Source organism: Petaurus breviceps, unplaced genomic scaffold, assembly GCF_028583685.1.
Source record: "Petaurus breviceps papuanus isolate PSGF00001 unplaced genomic scaffold, PetGlider_PUasm1.0 37, whole genome shotgun sequence".
Taxonomy (NCBI): domain Eukaryota; kingdom Metazoa; phylum Chordata; class Mammalia; order Diprotodontia; family Petauridae; genus Petaurus; species Petaurus breviceps.
Window position 1 is genome coordinate 104,210,644 of NW_027186296.1, and position 15,433 is coordinate 104,226,076.

The window sequence follows — 15,433 nt, forward strand, 5'->3', positions numbered from 1 at the left end:
AGTATTTTTTATTGTTCATGGGGCCATTCACGTTAAAGAGTTAGTGGTATTTAATACAGGGGAGATAGGTGGTGCAGTAGATAGAGCCCTGGGCTTGGAATCAAGAAGACTTGTCTTCCCAAGTTCAAATTTGACCTCAGACACTTACTAGTAGTGTTATCCTAGGTAAGTCACTTAACCCTGTTTGCCTTAGTTCCTCACCTGTAAAATGAGTTGGAGAAGGAAATAGCAAACCACTCCACTGTCTTTGCCATGAAAACCCCAAATGGGGTCATGAAGAGTTGAACAACAACAAAAATTAAAAATAAGAAAAAGGTCACAAATATATATCTATACATATATGTGTGTGTAAATATGCATATACATATGTAATTGTTAGATAGTTTGTTACATCATTGGAAAGACATTCTGGTTTTGTTTATTATCAACATACTTATCTCAGAGACCTTGCTACAATAACTGCTTTTTCATTTTTTCCCCTTTACAAAAAAGAATTTACAGACAGTGTTTCAATAAAGGCAGCTGAAAAGTGTTTGTTAATATTTTTCACTTAAACAGAATAACATTGTGAAACATAATAGTCAATATTGTACTGTGGGATAATGTCTTTCAGAACTATTTAATAAGGTGGAGACTAGGGAAAATAAAGAATGAACTAATAACTTCCCCTTTGGGCCCCCTGCTTTATAAGTAATTATTTTACCAGAAAGGTAGTGTGGTTAATGGGAAGAACATTGGATTAGTGATAAATGAATCAACCTTTAAAATACATTTAAGGAAAATATATTCAAGTTTGGAAGGCAATCCCCAAATGAAAAACTTTACAATTTTTTGTAGTATAGTTGACAGAGAAGTAGGTAAGAGCTGAAGTATATTATTACGTGCACTGGGTTTGAAACTTTTTGAGGGAGAACTTCCCTTTATGTTGTTCTTCTTGTCCTCAAAACCCAGGCCTAGGGCAAAACCATGTGATTCGGCCATGCCTACCTACAAATTGAACTTATTTTTTATGATCCTACTTTCTTCAAAATAACTCTGGTAAAGAGGTATTATATGCAGTCTTGGGATTCAGCATATTTAGTGTAAGATACAGATATTTGGTCAGTTTTAGTTGCATAGGAGGAGTAAACCATGAATTCCATATCAAAACACATGATCCAAGATTTCTCAGTTTAAAACGCCATTCAGATTAATTGCTTTAGGGATAAATGTAGGCATTTTCATTAGAATGTTTCAAAATGTTGCCTATTTGAGTGGTCTTGTTTTTTAAAGGGTTTTTTTGTTATTATCACAATTTTCTAAGAATAATAGCAATTTTATTTTTATAGGACCTGTTAATATTAGCGCCACCCTCCCTGAAGAGTGGAAGGAAACTGGAGATCTGCAACAAAAAATTTCAGAAAAAGAAGCAGAAACTAGAGTTTTACAAGAGGAAAATGAAAGATTACAGAAAAATGTGCTTGTTATAGAGAAGGAACTTTCAAATGAAAAGGCAATGAATGAAGAATTAAGTCAACAGATTTCAAGTTTGCTGCAGGAGTTATCGTGCTCAAAAGAGAAAACTTCTGTGTTAAATGCAGAGGTTCAACAAATTAGATCTCGTTATGAGAGTGCAATTTCTGAATTAAGTGCACAGAAAACCATAAACCAAGACCAAGAAGAAAAGGTTATGGAACTGCTGAAGGAGCTAGCAACAACCAGACAAAATATCACAAATAAAGTGGCACAAATAAAAATAATGCAAACAAAAATAGACAAGCTGCATATGCTTGACTCTGTGTCTCAGACTCTAAAGGCAGAATCACAAAATCTAAAGCACCCTCTGAAAGATTATCCTGTTGATAATTTGCCAAATACTTCATCCACCACAGATGTTGAGGATTCTGTAAATGCACAGGTTGGAGAATCTGGTATTGAATGCGTTAGCAGAAAGAGTTCTTTTCATTGTAGTATTGAGGCCATTTGGGAAGAGTGCAAAGCGATGGTGAATATCTCCTCCAATAAAAGCAACCAGATCCAGGAATTAGAACAACAAATTGAAAAATTACATCAAGAAATGAGAAATACTAAGGAGGAAAACAATAATCTAAAACTGGAAATCAATGAAAATAAGAATCAGGATAATTTACTAAAGGAAAAAGAAAACATCATTAAAAAACTTTTAGAAGAATTAGAAGGAAAAACAGTTAGGCTTACTGTTGAAGAACAGCATGTAGTTGAGTCAGAGAAAACACTTTTAGAATTTACACAAGAAATCACCAGCCTGAAGGAGAAAATAAAAGAACTTGAAACTATCTTGGGGACCAAGAAGGACACAGATAATCAGTTAGCTAGGTTGGAACAAGTAGTTCTGGAAAAAGAATCTGTTATTTTGAAACTGGAAAGAAATCTGAAAGAAAAGGAAGAAAATCTTCACAATTCCAACAAAAATACTAAAGAATTAAGTGACAAGGAAGCTAAATTAAAGGAGGAAGTCACCCAGCTGATGAATAATTTGCAAAATGTGAACAATTCTCTGCAGATAAAAGACAAAGAAAATGAGAACAACAGCCAAGAAATAAAAAAGTAAGTCAGAGGTTACTAATAGTAAATGGTTTTAAATGCTAAGCAGCTACATGACTGTAAATTTTCAACAAAGCTGAACTTAAAAAATTATCAATGCATTTTATGTACAATAATCATTTCCTGAGACCCCTGCCATAGTATCTTTCCATACTAAGAAAACAAACAAAACCCCAAATCTTTCTGATATGGTAGTTGGAAGTGTTTGACAAAGCACTAGGAGAGCGAGTGTAGCACAGTGGACACAGGCCTGGATTTGGAGCCAGGGCATCTGGCTTTGAGTCCCACGTCAGCTGCTTACTGCTTTTGGGCCCTTGCGCAAGTTCCTTTACTGCTAATTTTTAGTTTCCATCTCTTTACAACCAAGTGGTTAGACTTGATAACAACTGAGGTCCTTTTAGCTCCAAATCTATTTTCTATGTAACTTGTAGTTCACCATTTCTTATCTGAGGGAAGGAAGTGTGTTTTAACATCAGTCACTGTATTTGAACTGAATTGTCTTGAGTTTTTTCATTTATGTTATGGTAATCATTTGTATAATTGCCTAGTTCTTTCTCAACTCTGCAACATTTCTTCAAACAGATTTTTCTATATTTGAACTATTCATATTTTTCATCCCTTACAGCATAATAATTTTCTGTTACATTCACATGCCTCAGTTCTATCAGCCAATCCCTAACTTATGAAGATGTACTTATTTATAGCCTTGGCTTAAAAAAAAAAGGACTGATAAAAATATTTTGATCACTATGGGACTTTTCTGTCATTTAATGTAGTTCTGGAATAGACCTAGTACTGGGATTGCTGCATCAGAGGATAGGAGCAGTTGGATAACTTTGTTCATATAATTACAAATTATTTTCCAGAATGTTTCGATCAGTTCTCTGCTCCACCAATAGTGTATCTGTCTTTCCATAATATCTCCAACACTATCTTTTACTGTCTTTGTTGATTTGATATATATGACAAAATCTCAGAACTATTAGTTTTAATTATTATTATTATTGAATTGGAGCAATTTTTACATATGGTTCTCCTGGGTTTATTTACTTAACTTTGCATCAAGTAAAAATTTACTTCTTCGAAATCATGTCTTTCATAATTTCTTATGGCACAATAATATTCCAATACATTCATCTACCACTATTTTTTCAGCCATTCCCCATTTGATTCTAGATCTTTGCTTTTCTCAGATTCTAGATTCTAGAGCTTTGCTTCCCCCCCCTCCCCCTTTTAATTCCAGCTGTTCGTTTCTTCCCTGGTATTATCAACCCCCTGCTCACTTATTTAGCTGTTGAGGTATGGGGTGTGTGTGTGTGTGTGTGTGTGTGTGTGTGTGTGTGTGTGTGTTTGTGTGTTCACTCAACTGTCCATTTTCCAGTTCAATTAAGAGTTAAGTTTATCTGAAAGGACAATTTTCCCTCATCAAAATGTTAATACTGAATCATCATATAGCTGCTTACAATTGCTCAAGTAAATTTACCTTTTCAGGTTTCTCCTGAGTCTTATGATTGCATTTCAAAATTCCTATTCAGCTCTGATCTTTTCATTAGAATTGCTGGAAAGTCCCCTATTAAAGGCCCATTTTGTAGCATTATACTTAGCTTTACAGGACAGATTATTCTTGTCTTTTATAATATATTTTTCCATGATCTCTCATTTGTAGTAGAAACTGCTAAATTTTGTGTCATTCTGATTGTGGATCCTTGGTATTTGACTCCTTTCTTGCTTCTTTCAGTATTTTTCTTTGACATGGAAGTTCTAGACCTAGGCTATACTATTTCTGGAACTTTCCCTTTCTGAAGGTGACTGGTGGATTCTATCCTTACTTTGTTCTTTGTTTTTAATAAATATGGGCAGTTTGCAGTTATGATTTTTTGAAATACAGTGACTAGGATTTAAAAAGGAAATCATGGTTTTTAAAGAGCCCAATAATGCTTAAATTATCCCTTTATGTACTGTTCTCCAGGTCAGTATTTTATATATATCAGATACCTTACATTTTCTTCTATTTTTTTCAGTCTCTTTATTTTGTTTTCATATTTTCCTAATTGTTTTTAGTTCTACTTCTTGTGACTTGCCCAAGGGTTAAGTGTCTGAGGTCAAATTTGAACTCAGCTCCTCCTGACTCAAGGGCTGGTGCTCTATTCACTGCACTACCTAGCTGCCCCCGATTTAGTTTTCAAAAGTCTTTTGAATCATTTCTTCTAGATATTCATGTCAATTTTGTGGGAACTACTTTTTATCTCTTAGGCATTTGTTATAGAATTGCTATTTCCTTCTAAATTAGATTTGGGGGCAGCTTTATATCTACAATCATTATTTATGGTGGTCATTGTCTTCTTCCATTGACTTATATTTCTAGTCTTAATTTTGGAATTGGGGATTTGTGCCAAGGCTTGTATCCATCCCTTGTTGCATTTTTAGATGGTATGGTTGGCTCATGTTGTGAAAGAAAACACAGACCAAAAAAAAAACCCCTCAAGAAAAATAAAGTAAAAAAAGAATGCTTCAATCTATATTCAGACACCATCAGTTCTTTCTGTGGGGATGGATAGCATTTTTCATTCTAAGTTCTTCAGAGTTGTCTTTGATCACTGTATTGCTAAAAATGCCTAAGTCATCCACAGCAGATCATGCTACGATATTGCTGTTACTTTGTACATAGTGCATTTCACTTTGTATCAACTCATGTAAAGTCTTTCCAGGTTTTTCTGAGAGCATCCTGCTCATCATTTCTGGAATCACAATAGTATTCCATCATAATCACATACCAAAATTTTTTTAGTCATTTCTGAATGGATGGGCATCTCCTCACTTTCTGATTCTTATTTTTTAGAAAAGAGCAGCTATAAATATTTTAGATAGATAGGTCCTTTAACTTTGTTTTTTATCTCTAGTAGTGGTATTGCTAGGTCAAAGGGTATGCTTTATTTTAAAGCCCTTTGAGCCATTTACAATTAATTGATTTACAACTCCACCAATGGTGCACTAATTATATTGGTGCATTTTATAGGTTTTTGTTGAAGCAATCATGTGGAATTTGAGCTGCCAGCCTTTGTTCAGGCAGCCATCTTTCTGGAAGTCCTGGTTCTTTATTTTTTTAATTTAAGATGTTATGAACTTGGTTTACTATGTCTTATTGTAGTTTGAATTTTTAAACATTTGTGACAAGATATCATTGTGTAAAATTGTATTTGAACACTTAACAGCTATGATCCTAGAATAGTAACATTGCATCTCTCCTTTACTATTTGGAAAGTAACTTTATAATATTTTTAAGATTGAAGGAAGAACTCTCTGCCAACTCTACTCTTACACATAAGCTGAAAGAAGATCTTCAACGTAAAGAAGAAGACTATGTTGATCTGAAAGGGAAATTTGCTGATGCCAAAAAGCAGATTGGTCAAGTACAGAAAGAGGTAAGTTATTTCACATTGGTCACAGATTTTCTATCAAATGGATATGATGTTGTGAAACAGTTTTTAGCAATGGAGTCCTTTACTTCTAAAGTCAAGAGTTTCAAAAAAACTTTAATTAATGTTGATTAATATTAGAACATAACATATTAGAATTGGAATTAGGAACTTCTTGAAAGTCTAATAGAAATAGAAAAAGGTTTCAAACAACAAGGAACAATTTTTAAAAGTCAGCATACAGAAAAGAAAAGTGTTCCAACCTAAAGTAGGTCACGATCACAATGTACAAAATTTAACACAAAATATTAAATTATTAACAAAAAATTATGACATTAAAAAACTCATATCTTCAGTTTTGTTTTCTGCCTAGTAGAGGGGAAGAAAAGTAAAAAACAAAAGAAAAGTGGAAGCAGGGAGGTGGGGAAATAAAAAGGCAGGAAGAGAAGGAAAGAGAAAATACAAAATCTATACCTTTCTATTGTGGAGCCAATGTCTTGTCTCATTGACTGAGATTGTTCCATTTGGCACTTGAGAACTTTTCATTAAGCCCTGATGATAACTCTCTTTATTTCAGGTATTGTTCTTCAAATGTTTAGTTACACTTAGGAATTTTTGAATTAAGGTAAAATCTGTGTTACTGAAGAGTTTACCAATGACAAATAAAGATTGTGAAAAACAGTATTATACAGAAGTTTATCCATTTATAATTCAGTGACCTGATTGTGGAAACCAAAAGAAGCTAAAGAATAGCTTAGTCAACAAATATTTGACTTGTTGGTGCAGAATTGTAGCCACCAAAGGGAACATCGGATGAAAATATAAACTGTGTATAAAGTTTTGAGGAGAAGGATGTTGGAAGATTATGAGTAGTATCACTTCACCAAACATGGAAAAATGGTGACAGGTAAAATCAGTTGATTTTGAAACTTGACAAGAGACCCACCTATGCGTAGTTATCTTGAGGGTGAATGGAAGACAACAAACAGAACAAAAATGGAAAAGATCTGTACCTATTTTTATGATAAATTTTCGCTGTCAAATAAATAGAGCCACCACACTTGGTCTCTAAAATCATAGGCCTGGGTGTGCCTAGGTTGACGTGGCACCAAAGACAAAAATGGTGGAAAAATCATCTGAATTAGACCAAGTGCTCTATAGATATTTCTTTGGCTACACATTTGCAAAGAACTTGAAGGATTGAGTCACAAGATATTTAAAAAAGGGGAAAAAGCCAAATTGGTGTTAATATTAAAGAAAGGCAGTCAAGAAAACACCAATCACAGGGTGGCCAGGTGGCACAGCGAGTAAGAGCACCGGCCCCAGAGGTGGGATGACCTGGGATTGAATCCGGGCTCAGACACTTAGCACCCACCCAGAAACACCTGGCCATGTAATCTTTGTGTGTGTGTGTGTTTATTTATTTATTTTTTATTAATTTGTTTGTTTCCTTTTAGTTTACAGGATTCAATTCCACAATTCCTTGAGTTTCACATTTTGTCCCCCTCCCTCCCTTCCCCCTGCCATGCTGGCCATGTAATCTTGAGCAAGTTACTTAACCCCAATTGCTTTAAAAAAAAACAACACACCAATAACTACTAACTTATATTCCTACTTCTCATAAAATTTTTTATGAGTCACCTTGATATGCATCTAGAGCATTTTTAATATTATTAGGATTTATAAATGATAATGGTTAGTATATCATATCTTTCTTCTCACAGAATTGACTAGAAGATGCAAAAAATACAAGATATCACATCCTATTATTTGCTTTTTTTTTTTAAAGCATTTGACTTAAGAGTGAAATGCCTCTTTTTTTTTTTTTTGCGTTTTGGAGGGCAATAGGGGTTAAGTGATTTGCCCAAGGTCACACAGCTAGTTAAGTGTTAAGTGTCTCAGGTCTGATTTGAACTCAAGTCATCCTAACTCCAGGGCTGGTGCTGTATTCACTGCGCCACCTAGCCGCCCCAGTGAAATGCCTCTTTAAAGACTTTTCTTCTGCCGTGTAATCTCCCAGTGCCATTGATTCCTTGAAAGATATCTATTAATAAAACAGTTGTGTTGCCATTGTAATGGAGAAGACCCAGCTTATAGTCTAATCTATTTTTATTTAAAAAAATATTTTTAATATTTTTTACTTTCTGGAGGGGGGTAAGGCAAAGCAATTGGGGTTAAGTGACCTGCCCATGGTCACATGGCTAGTAAGTATTAAGTGTCTGAGGCTGGATTTGAACTCCTGACTCTAGGGCCGGTGCTCTATTCACTACGCCACTTAGCCGCCCCCTTATAGTCTAATCTAAAGACGGATTCCATGTATTTGATGAGTTCTCCAGATGCTCGTGTTTGTGGACTACTTAGGAAAACCCAAATGGAATAATGTCTCTTATCCAGATCATAATGTGAAAATAGACAGTCTGGAGAACTTGTCTCTATGTATGTGCATGTGTGAGAATGTGAATGCCTAAGATGGACAATACAATGGACAATTTTCTTCCAACATTAAGTAGGAGAACAGGCTAGATTGTTTCTAAAAGGTTGCATAGCTCCTATTAAAACTCCAAACTCGAATCCGCACTGGCGTGGGGTTGGTGGCTAGGGAGTAGGAGGCGGTAGGGGTTGGGGGGGGAGGGGAAGTTGGAGATCTGCACACATGAGGGGGGCGGTGAGCCACCGCCAGGGTAGAGTCGGGTCTGAAGCTGTAGCAGCGCGGCCGGGGTTTGTGTCTCTCTCCCCCTCTCCCCTCTTCCCTCCTCCTCCTTTCCCCCAGGCAGCGCCCAGCTCACCCCCTGTCCCTTCTCCCCCTCCCCCATTTCCCACCCTCTCCTTTCCACACACACAGCGCCCCCCCACCATGGATCCGGGTGGCGGCGGGAGCAGCAGCGGCAGCAGCACCAGCGTGCCCGACTGTTGGGACCAGGCGGACATGGAAGCCCCGGGCCCGGTGGCGCCCTCCCCCCCCCTCTCCTGCCGCTGCTGCTACCACGGCCTCGGCCCAGAACCTCAGCGCGGCCTTCAGCCAGCAGCTCAAGGTCAACGCCAAAGCCCTTTGTGCCCAAGGTCCACGCGGCTGAGTTCGTGCCGTCCTTCCTGCGGGGCCGGTACAGCAGCCGGCGCCACTGCCGCCCAGGGAGATGGCACCGGAGCAGGAGACCCCACCGGCCCCAAGGTACCTGTGGAACCTTCTCAAGAAGAACAGTCAGTGTTGTATGAAGGTTCAAATTCAGCTGTTAGCATGGAAGTTTCAGAACCTGTTACAGAAAATGGAGAGACAGAAATGTGCCCAGAAGAATCATGGGAGCATAAAGAAGAACCTAGTGAAGCAGAGCCAGGGGGTGGCTCTTTGGGAGACGGAGGGCCTTCAGAGGAAAGTGCCCCAGAAATGATGATGATGGAGGAGGAAGAAGAATTGCCAAAACCTCAATCTGTGGTAGCACCCCCAGGTGCACCTAAAAAAGAATATGTAAATGTAGTATTCATTGGTCATGGAGATGCTGGTAAATCAACTATTGGAGGACAAATAATATATTTGACTGGGATGGTTGACGAACGAACACTTGAAAAGTATGAACGAGAAGCTAAAGAAAAAAACAGAGAAACTTGGTACTTGTCATGGGACTTAGATACAAATCAGGAAGAAGGAGACGAAGGTAAAACTGTGGGAGTGGGCGGAGCCTACTTTGAGGCAGAAAAGAAGCACTTCACCATCCTAGACGCCCCGGGCACAAGAGTTTTGTCCCAAACATGATTGGTGGTGCTTCTCAAGCTGAACTGGCTGTGCTGGTAATCTCTGCCCGGAAAGGAGAGTTTGAAACTGGATTTGAAAAAGGAGGCCGGACAAGAGAACATGCCATGTTGGCAAAAACAGCAGGTGTAAAACACTTAATAGTGCTTATTAATAGGATGGATGACCCAACAGTAAATTGGAGCAATGAAAGATATGAAGAATGTAAAGAAAAGTTGGTGCCATTTTTGAAAAAAGTTGGCTTCAATCCCAAAAAGGATATACACTTCATGCCCTGCTCAGGATTGACTGGTGCAAACCTTAAAAAGCAATCAAATTTCTGCCCTTGGTATATTGGGTTACCATTTGTTCTGTATCTGGATAATTTGCCAAACTTCAATAGATCAGTTGATGCACCGATCAGGCTGCCAATTGTGGATAAATACAAGGATATGGGCACTGTGGTCCTGGAAAAGCTGGAATCGGGCTCCATTTGTAAAGGACAGCAGCTTGTGATGATGCCAAACAAGCACAACGTGGAAGTTCTTGGAATCCTTTCTGATGATGTAGAAACTGATTCTGTAGCCCCAGGTGAAAACCTCAAGATTAGACTGAAGGGAATTGGAAAAAAAAAAAAAAAACAACTCCAAACTCTTTCCAGAAACGGGGACTGATATTTTTTAAAAAAATTGTCTAATTAAAAAAAATAATTTTTTATTGACCTTTTCAAAGAAAAAAGAGGAAAAGGGGAAAAAAATCAGTAAAACTGTTCAGAACATTGAAAAATCTGAAAATATTGGCAGTGTTACACATCTGTGAACCTCCTACCTCTGTTGTTTGTTTTGGATATCACACTCATTTTCAAATATGTCTCTTCCTTCTTCTTTATTTTGTAGGCCTTTCCTTACAACAAGTATATTTTTTTTAGTGGTGAAAAGCAAAACTAATACTTAAATCAGTTTGAAATAATGTATACAATGTTCCAAATCCATGTTCCCCTCCCTCCATAAAGAAAGGAAAGAAGTATCTTTTTTCATCTCTTCTTTGGGTCCAAGCATGGTCTTTACATTTATGCAGTATTTAGGTTTTTTTTTCTTTGTTCTTTTTCAGGGTTTTTGTCCTTATGTATATTATTTTTGTTTCTGCTTCCTTCACATTACATCAGTTCATGTAAGACTTCCCTTACTTCTTTGTATTCTTCATAGTCATTATTTATTTCACAGTTAAATTCCATCACATTCATTTATTACAATTTGTTTAGCCTTTTTCCAATTGATAGTGTCTGCTTTGTTTCCAGTTCTTTTCCACTACAGTGTAAAATGCTGCTATTAATATTTTGGTGTCTATGGGACCTTTCTTTCTGTGTTTGTTTGACTTGTTTGTGGGTATATGGCTAGCGTGAGATTTTGGGGTTAAATAGATATTTTAGAGTTAATAGATATTTAAATCATTTTCTTGACAGTTTTAAATTGCTTTCCAAAATAGTTGGGCTATCCACTAACAGTATATTCATGTGTCTGTCCTTCCATACCCCCTCCAACACTCACTATTCTGATCTTTGCCAGTTTGCTGGAGATTGAGCTGAAACTTCATATTTGATTTTCATTTCTTCTCTTAATAGTGATTTGGAACAATTTTTCATAAGGTTGATAATAGTTTGCAGTTCTTCTGACAACTATTCATATCTTTTTGACCACATTTCCACTAGGAAATGACTCTTGGCTTTATATCTTTGTCTTAGTTCTTTGTACTATCTTATTATATAAAGGCTTTCCCCCCAAATTGACACATTCCCTCCTTATCTTAATTGTAGCTGATTTATTATAAAATCTCTTTAATTTTGTGTAATTGAAATTTATTTTATCTTTTATGGCTGCCTCAGTCCTTTGTTTAGCCAAGAACTCCTAGCCACAGCTGTGAAAGGTGCCCTATTTTCTAATATTTTAAGATTTTGACTTTTAATGTTTAGATCACTTAGCTATTTTAAACTGTGGTGTATAATGTAAGATGTTAGTCCAAAACCTAATTCTTCCAAAACCATTTTCCAGTTTTCCTACGTTTTCCAACTAATTTTTGTTCTTAGATTTGACAAAATGCTGAGTAACTGAGTTCATTTGTTTTTTTTTTTTCTTCACTTTTTTTCCCCCTTGGGAGGCAGTCAAGGTTAAGTGTCTTGCCCAGGGTCACACAGCTAGTAATTGTCTGAGGCAAATTTGAACTCAGGTCCTCCTGACTCTAGGGCTGATGCTCTATTCACTGTGTCACATAGCTGCCCCTGAGTTTATTTGATTTTCATTCTTCCTTATGTAGCCTATTTATTGAACTGCTTTTTCATTTTTTTAACCAGAGTTCCTCTTTTTAAAAAAAACCCAAAAAGTTTTATTGATATCTTTTGTCTTTATACTTTGCCTTTAAGTGAGTAATTTTCCACCCCTCCTCCAGACTGAACTCTGTTTTGCAACAAAGAAAACAATTAAGTAGATATGTCTGATAGGGGAGCCTTGTCTGATAAAATACATATTAATCTCCCACATCTGTGCTTTGAAAGAGGTTTTATTCCGTTACTCAAGAGTTCAACTTCATTTTAGTGATTTCTTTGTTTGCATTATTGTGGTCATTGTATGTATTGTTGTCTTGATTCTGCCTATTTCTTCTCTCCAGTTCATATAAATCTTTTCACATTTCAATTCTTCCTATTTGTCATTTCTTACTGTGTAGTAATAGCCCATTATATTTATATTTCATTTTTTCTGACATTCCCAAATCAATAGGCACCGCTTTGTTTCTAATTGTAATCACAAAGACTCCTTCTATGAATATTTTAGCCCTTTTTTAGACCTTTGACTTTCTTGAGCTACAGGCCCAATTGTAGTTTTACATGGTCAAAGGGCACAGACAGTTCAGTCACTTTTCTTGCATTTTTACCAGCTGGTATCTGCAGTGGTTGGACCATTTCTCAGCTTCACCAATAGTGCATTACTGCTAAATTTTACCTTTTTAATACCAATATTTTACTGGTATTGTGTGATTATGAATCATCAAGCACTTGAATCTCTGAAAAATTAAAAATAAGTAATACAGAGGATGGCAGAATTGGTGTCTGGTGTGTGTGCAGACTGCAACAGATAACAAATAAGAAATCTGGAACAAGACCTGGTACAAGGGTAGTATTGGAGAGATGTAAGAGCAAAAAAGCATATGGCCAAGATGCATGGTGATTATAAGTAGGCAGCCATATACTCCAGTAATAGAAGAAAGCAAGGAAGGTTCTTAACGTGAGGAATTCCTTTTGTGTTAGACTTTAAAAAAAAACCCACAACAATTAATGTACTAACAAGTGTAGCAAGACATATTTAGCCAAATGTACATTCAGAAGCCTTAAAAATAAACAGTCTTTTAAGCTCAAGAAAAAAATAAATGTTATACTTAGAGTCAAACCTTATTGTAACATTTACATAACTTTAAAAATTCATAAAGCCTTCTAAAATACAAAAATGGCTTTTCTGCATTACAGATTACATTTGACTCTGCAAGTCAAAATTGAATAGTTAAGTAGCTCCCTCCAAAACTTCTGACCCAGGCCAAACTAAACTAAGATGAAGAAACGTCAAAAAATTATAATTGCCCACACAGTGGTTCAGGAAACAAAATCCCAAATATAAAGATATACTATTAATTTCATGAGGAAGAACAATTTCTGCCTGCAAGACTAATATGCAGTTGTAGAAAGGTGACCATTTAAAAATTTCTTTAGATATTTTTTAAACCACAATTGCCTTTCCTGAAAATACAATTTTATTTCAAAATCGTATTCTAATGGCATCTAAAAGAAACCATGCTAGCCCAATTCTTTTTTTTTTTTTTTTGCTTTTTGGAGGGCATTTGGGTTTAAGTGACTTGCCCAAGGTCACATGGCTAGGTTTTGTGTTAAGTGGTCGGATTTGAACTCAGGTCCTCCTGACTCCAGGGCTGCTGCTCTATTCACTGTGCCACCTAGCTGCCCCCTAGCCCAATTCTTTATATCCGAATAGTTATCAGTTGTTATTCAGGTGAGGCCCCAAACATCTGTTTGTAAAGAAATACAGTTCTTTGGCTACTCAGATATTTGAGATGAGTTAGAAATCGCTGGTCTTTTCAATATATGTAGCATATCAAAGTATATTGCAATATATTCATCTGTCACATGAAATAGAAAGTTCTAAATCCTTTATTTTGGGTTGAGACATTGTTCCCAAGGTAAAGATACTTGATCTGCACTTGTAGTGAGTGATCTGGGTAACATCCATTGAGATTCTGCATGAACTGAACAACCTTTGTGAAAAAATGCTGAAATAGGAGATCCCTCTCTCTCCCCTAATTAAAGAATTCTTAGGGTTTTGGGTTTTTTGATTGAATAATCACAGATTTTTGCCCTTATGACTTCCCGTGGTTAACAATAATCACTTATGCTGAACCTCCAAAACAACTGTTTGCTGGCCCCCTTCATGTTTACGATCATTTACTTTCTAAGTTTTCTTCACATTTTTTTCTCAGTTCTATCACAACTTCCTATTGATGAAATGGACATACTGAGAGGTTCTTCAGTTTTAAAGCCTTTGATGTTGAAATCATCTTTAGGTTCTGGAGGGAAAACTTTTGGGAAATAAATTGTGGGTCTTCAAAATAATGCTTTTGTCCTATTTTCTGAATTTGAGCAACAAAATAATAGTATCTTGAATATCTTCCTGCTGATCTGCCAGCTGATGAGGAGAGATTATTCAGCAATAAAAGTTAATGTGCCTTCTGACCAGACATGCTTGTCAAGCATTCTAGGTTGGGGGTGAGGGGTGAAGTACAGAAGGAAGACAACCATTACACTCAGTGCTTGCTCCCAGGGTGGCAGGCAGCAGTGTTGGGGTGCATTCTCTAAGGAGAGATCCAAGGAATATCCAGCCCCCCAATCTATTACTTTCCACTTCTCCTTATGGTACATTTGTGGGAAGACAAGGACTACAGTTTGTAGAGGGATGAGGGAGCTTAGATGGGTTGCAGTCTGTACGGTTAGAGGAAGTATCCACCACAGGTTATCATAGATCTGTTTGAGAATTTAAATACCAGTTAGAAAGCTTATATAAGATCTTGTAACACAAGCAGTCAACTGCAGTCCCAACACACTTTGAAAGAGACTTAATAATGTAAATTTCATAATTGCATCTGATGACTTTAGTTAAAGTAAAATAAAACTAAAAGAAAAAAGTTAAATCATTTCTAAAACCTTACACAAGAAGCAAAAAATTTCAGAATGGAATGAGAAATAGAAAATTAAAAGTCAAATTGGAATAGAAATGTTTGAAACTAGAGATGGCCTGAAAAATAGACTTCTGAAAAATACTAGTTAAATTTCTAGCAATGGTAGAAATGTAAATTTGAATCACTTCTAGAGTAGAATAAACCTAAATGCTAACTCAGTTTTTATTCACAAATGAAAACTATAGTTTCACAAGTTTGCACTTAGAGAACTCTGTTTAGAAAGAGAAAGATTCAGAAGCTCTTGGGAAACTGTAGGGACTAAAGATGAGCATCCCTAAAGCTTATTTGCATTACTTTAGCTGCTTCCCAGATTGCCCCACCTTGGTGTATGCCTCCCGTTGCCTTTTAGCCAAAGGGAATTCCTTTCTGTTTTCCCACAGCATAAGGAATCTAGAGGCAATTTCAGATTTGCATTTTAATTATCAGCCTCTATACTTGCTGA

The 15,433-nt window shown here is 36.5% G+C and overlaps 1 protein-coding gene and 1 pseudogene across 6 annotated transcripts in view; both read left to right on the forward strand.

Annotated features, from left to right (window-relative positions):
* KIF20B (kinesin family member 20B) overlaps positions 1–15,433 on the forward strand; it is a 111,343-nt gene that overhangs the window by 45,810 nt on the left and 50,100 nt on the right. For all 6 annotated transcript variants that reach the window (XM_069099193.1, XM_069099192.1, XM_069099194.1 and 3 more), the window contains 2 exons: positions 1,329–2,565; positions 5,846–5,984. In XM_069099193.1, coding sequence (XP_068955294.1) covers positions 1,329–2,565; positions 5,846–5,984 — 1,376 coding nt within the window. The remainder of the gene's footprint in view (positions 1–1,328; positions 2,566–5,845; positions 5,985–15,433) is intronic.
* On the forward strand, positions 8,833–10,376 carry LOC138168726 (eukaryotic peptide chain release factor GTP-binding subunit ERF3A pseudogene; annotated as a pseudogene).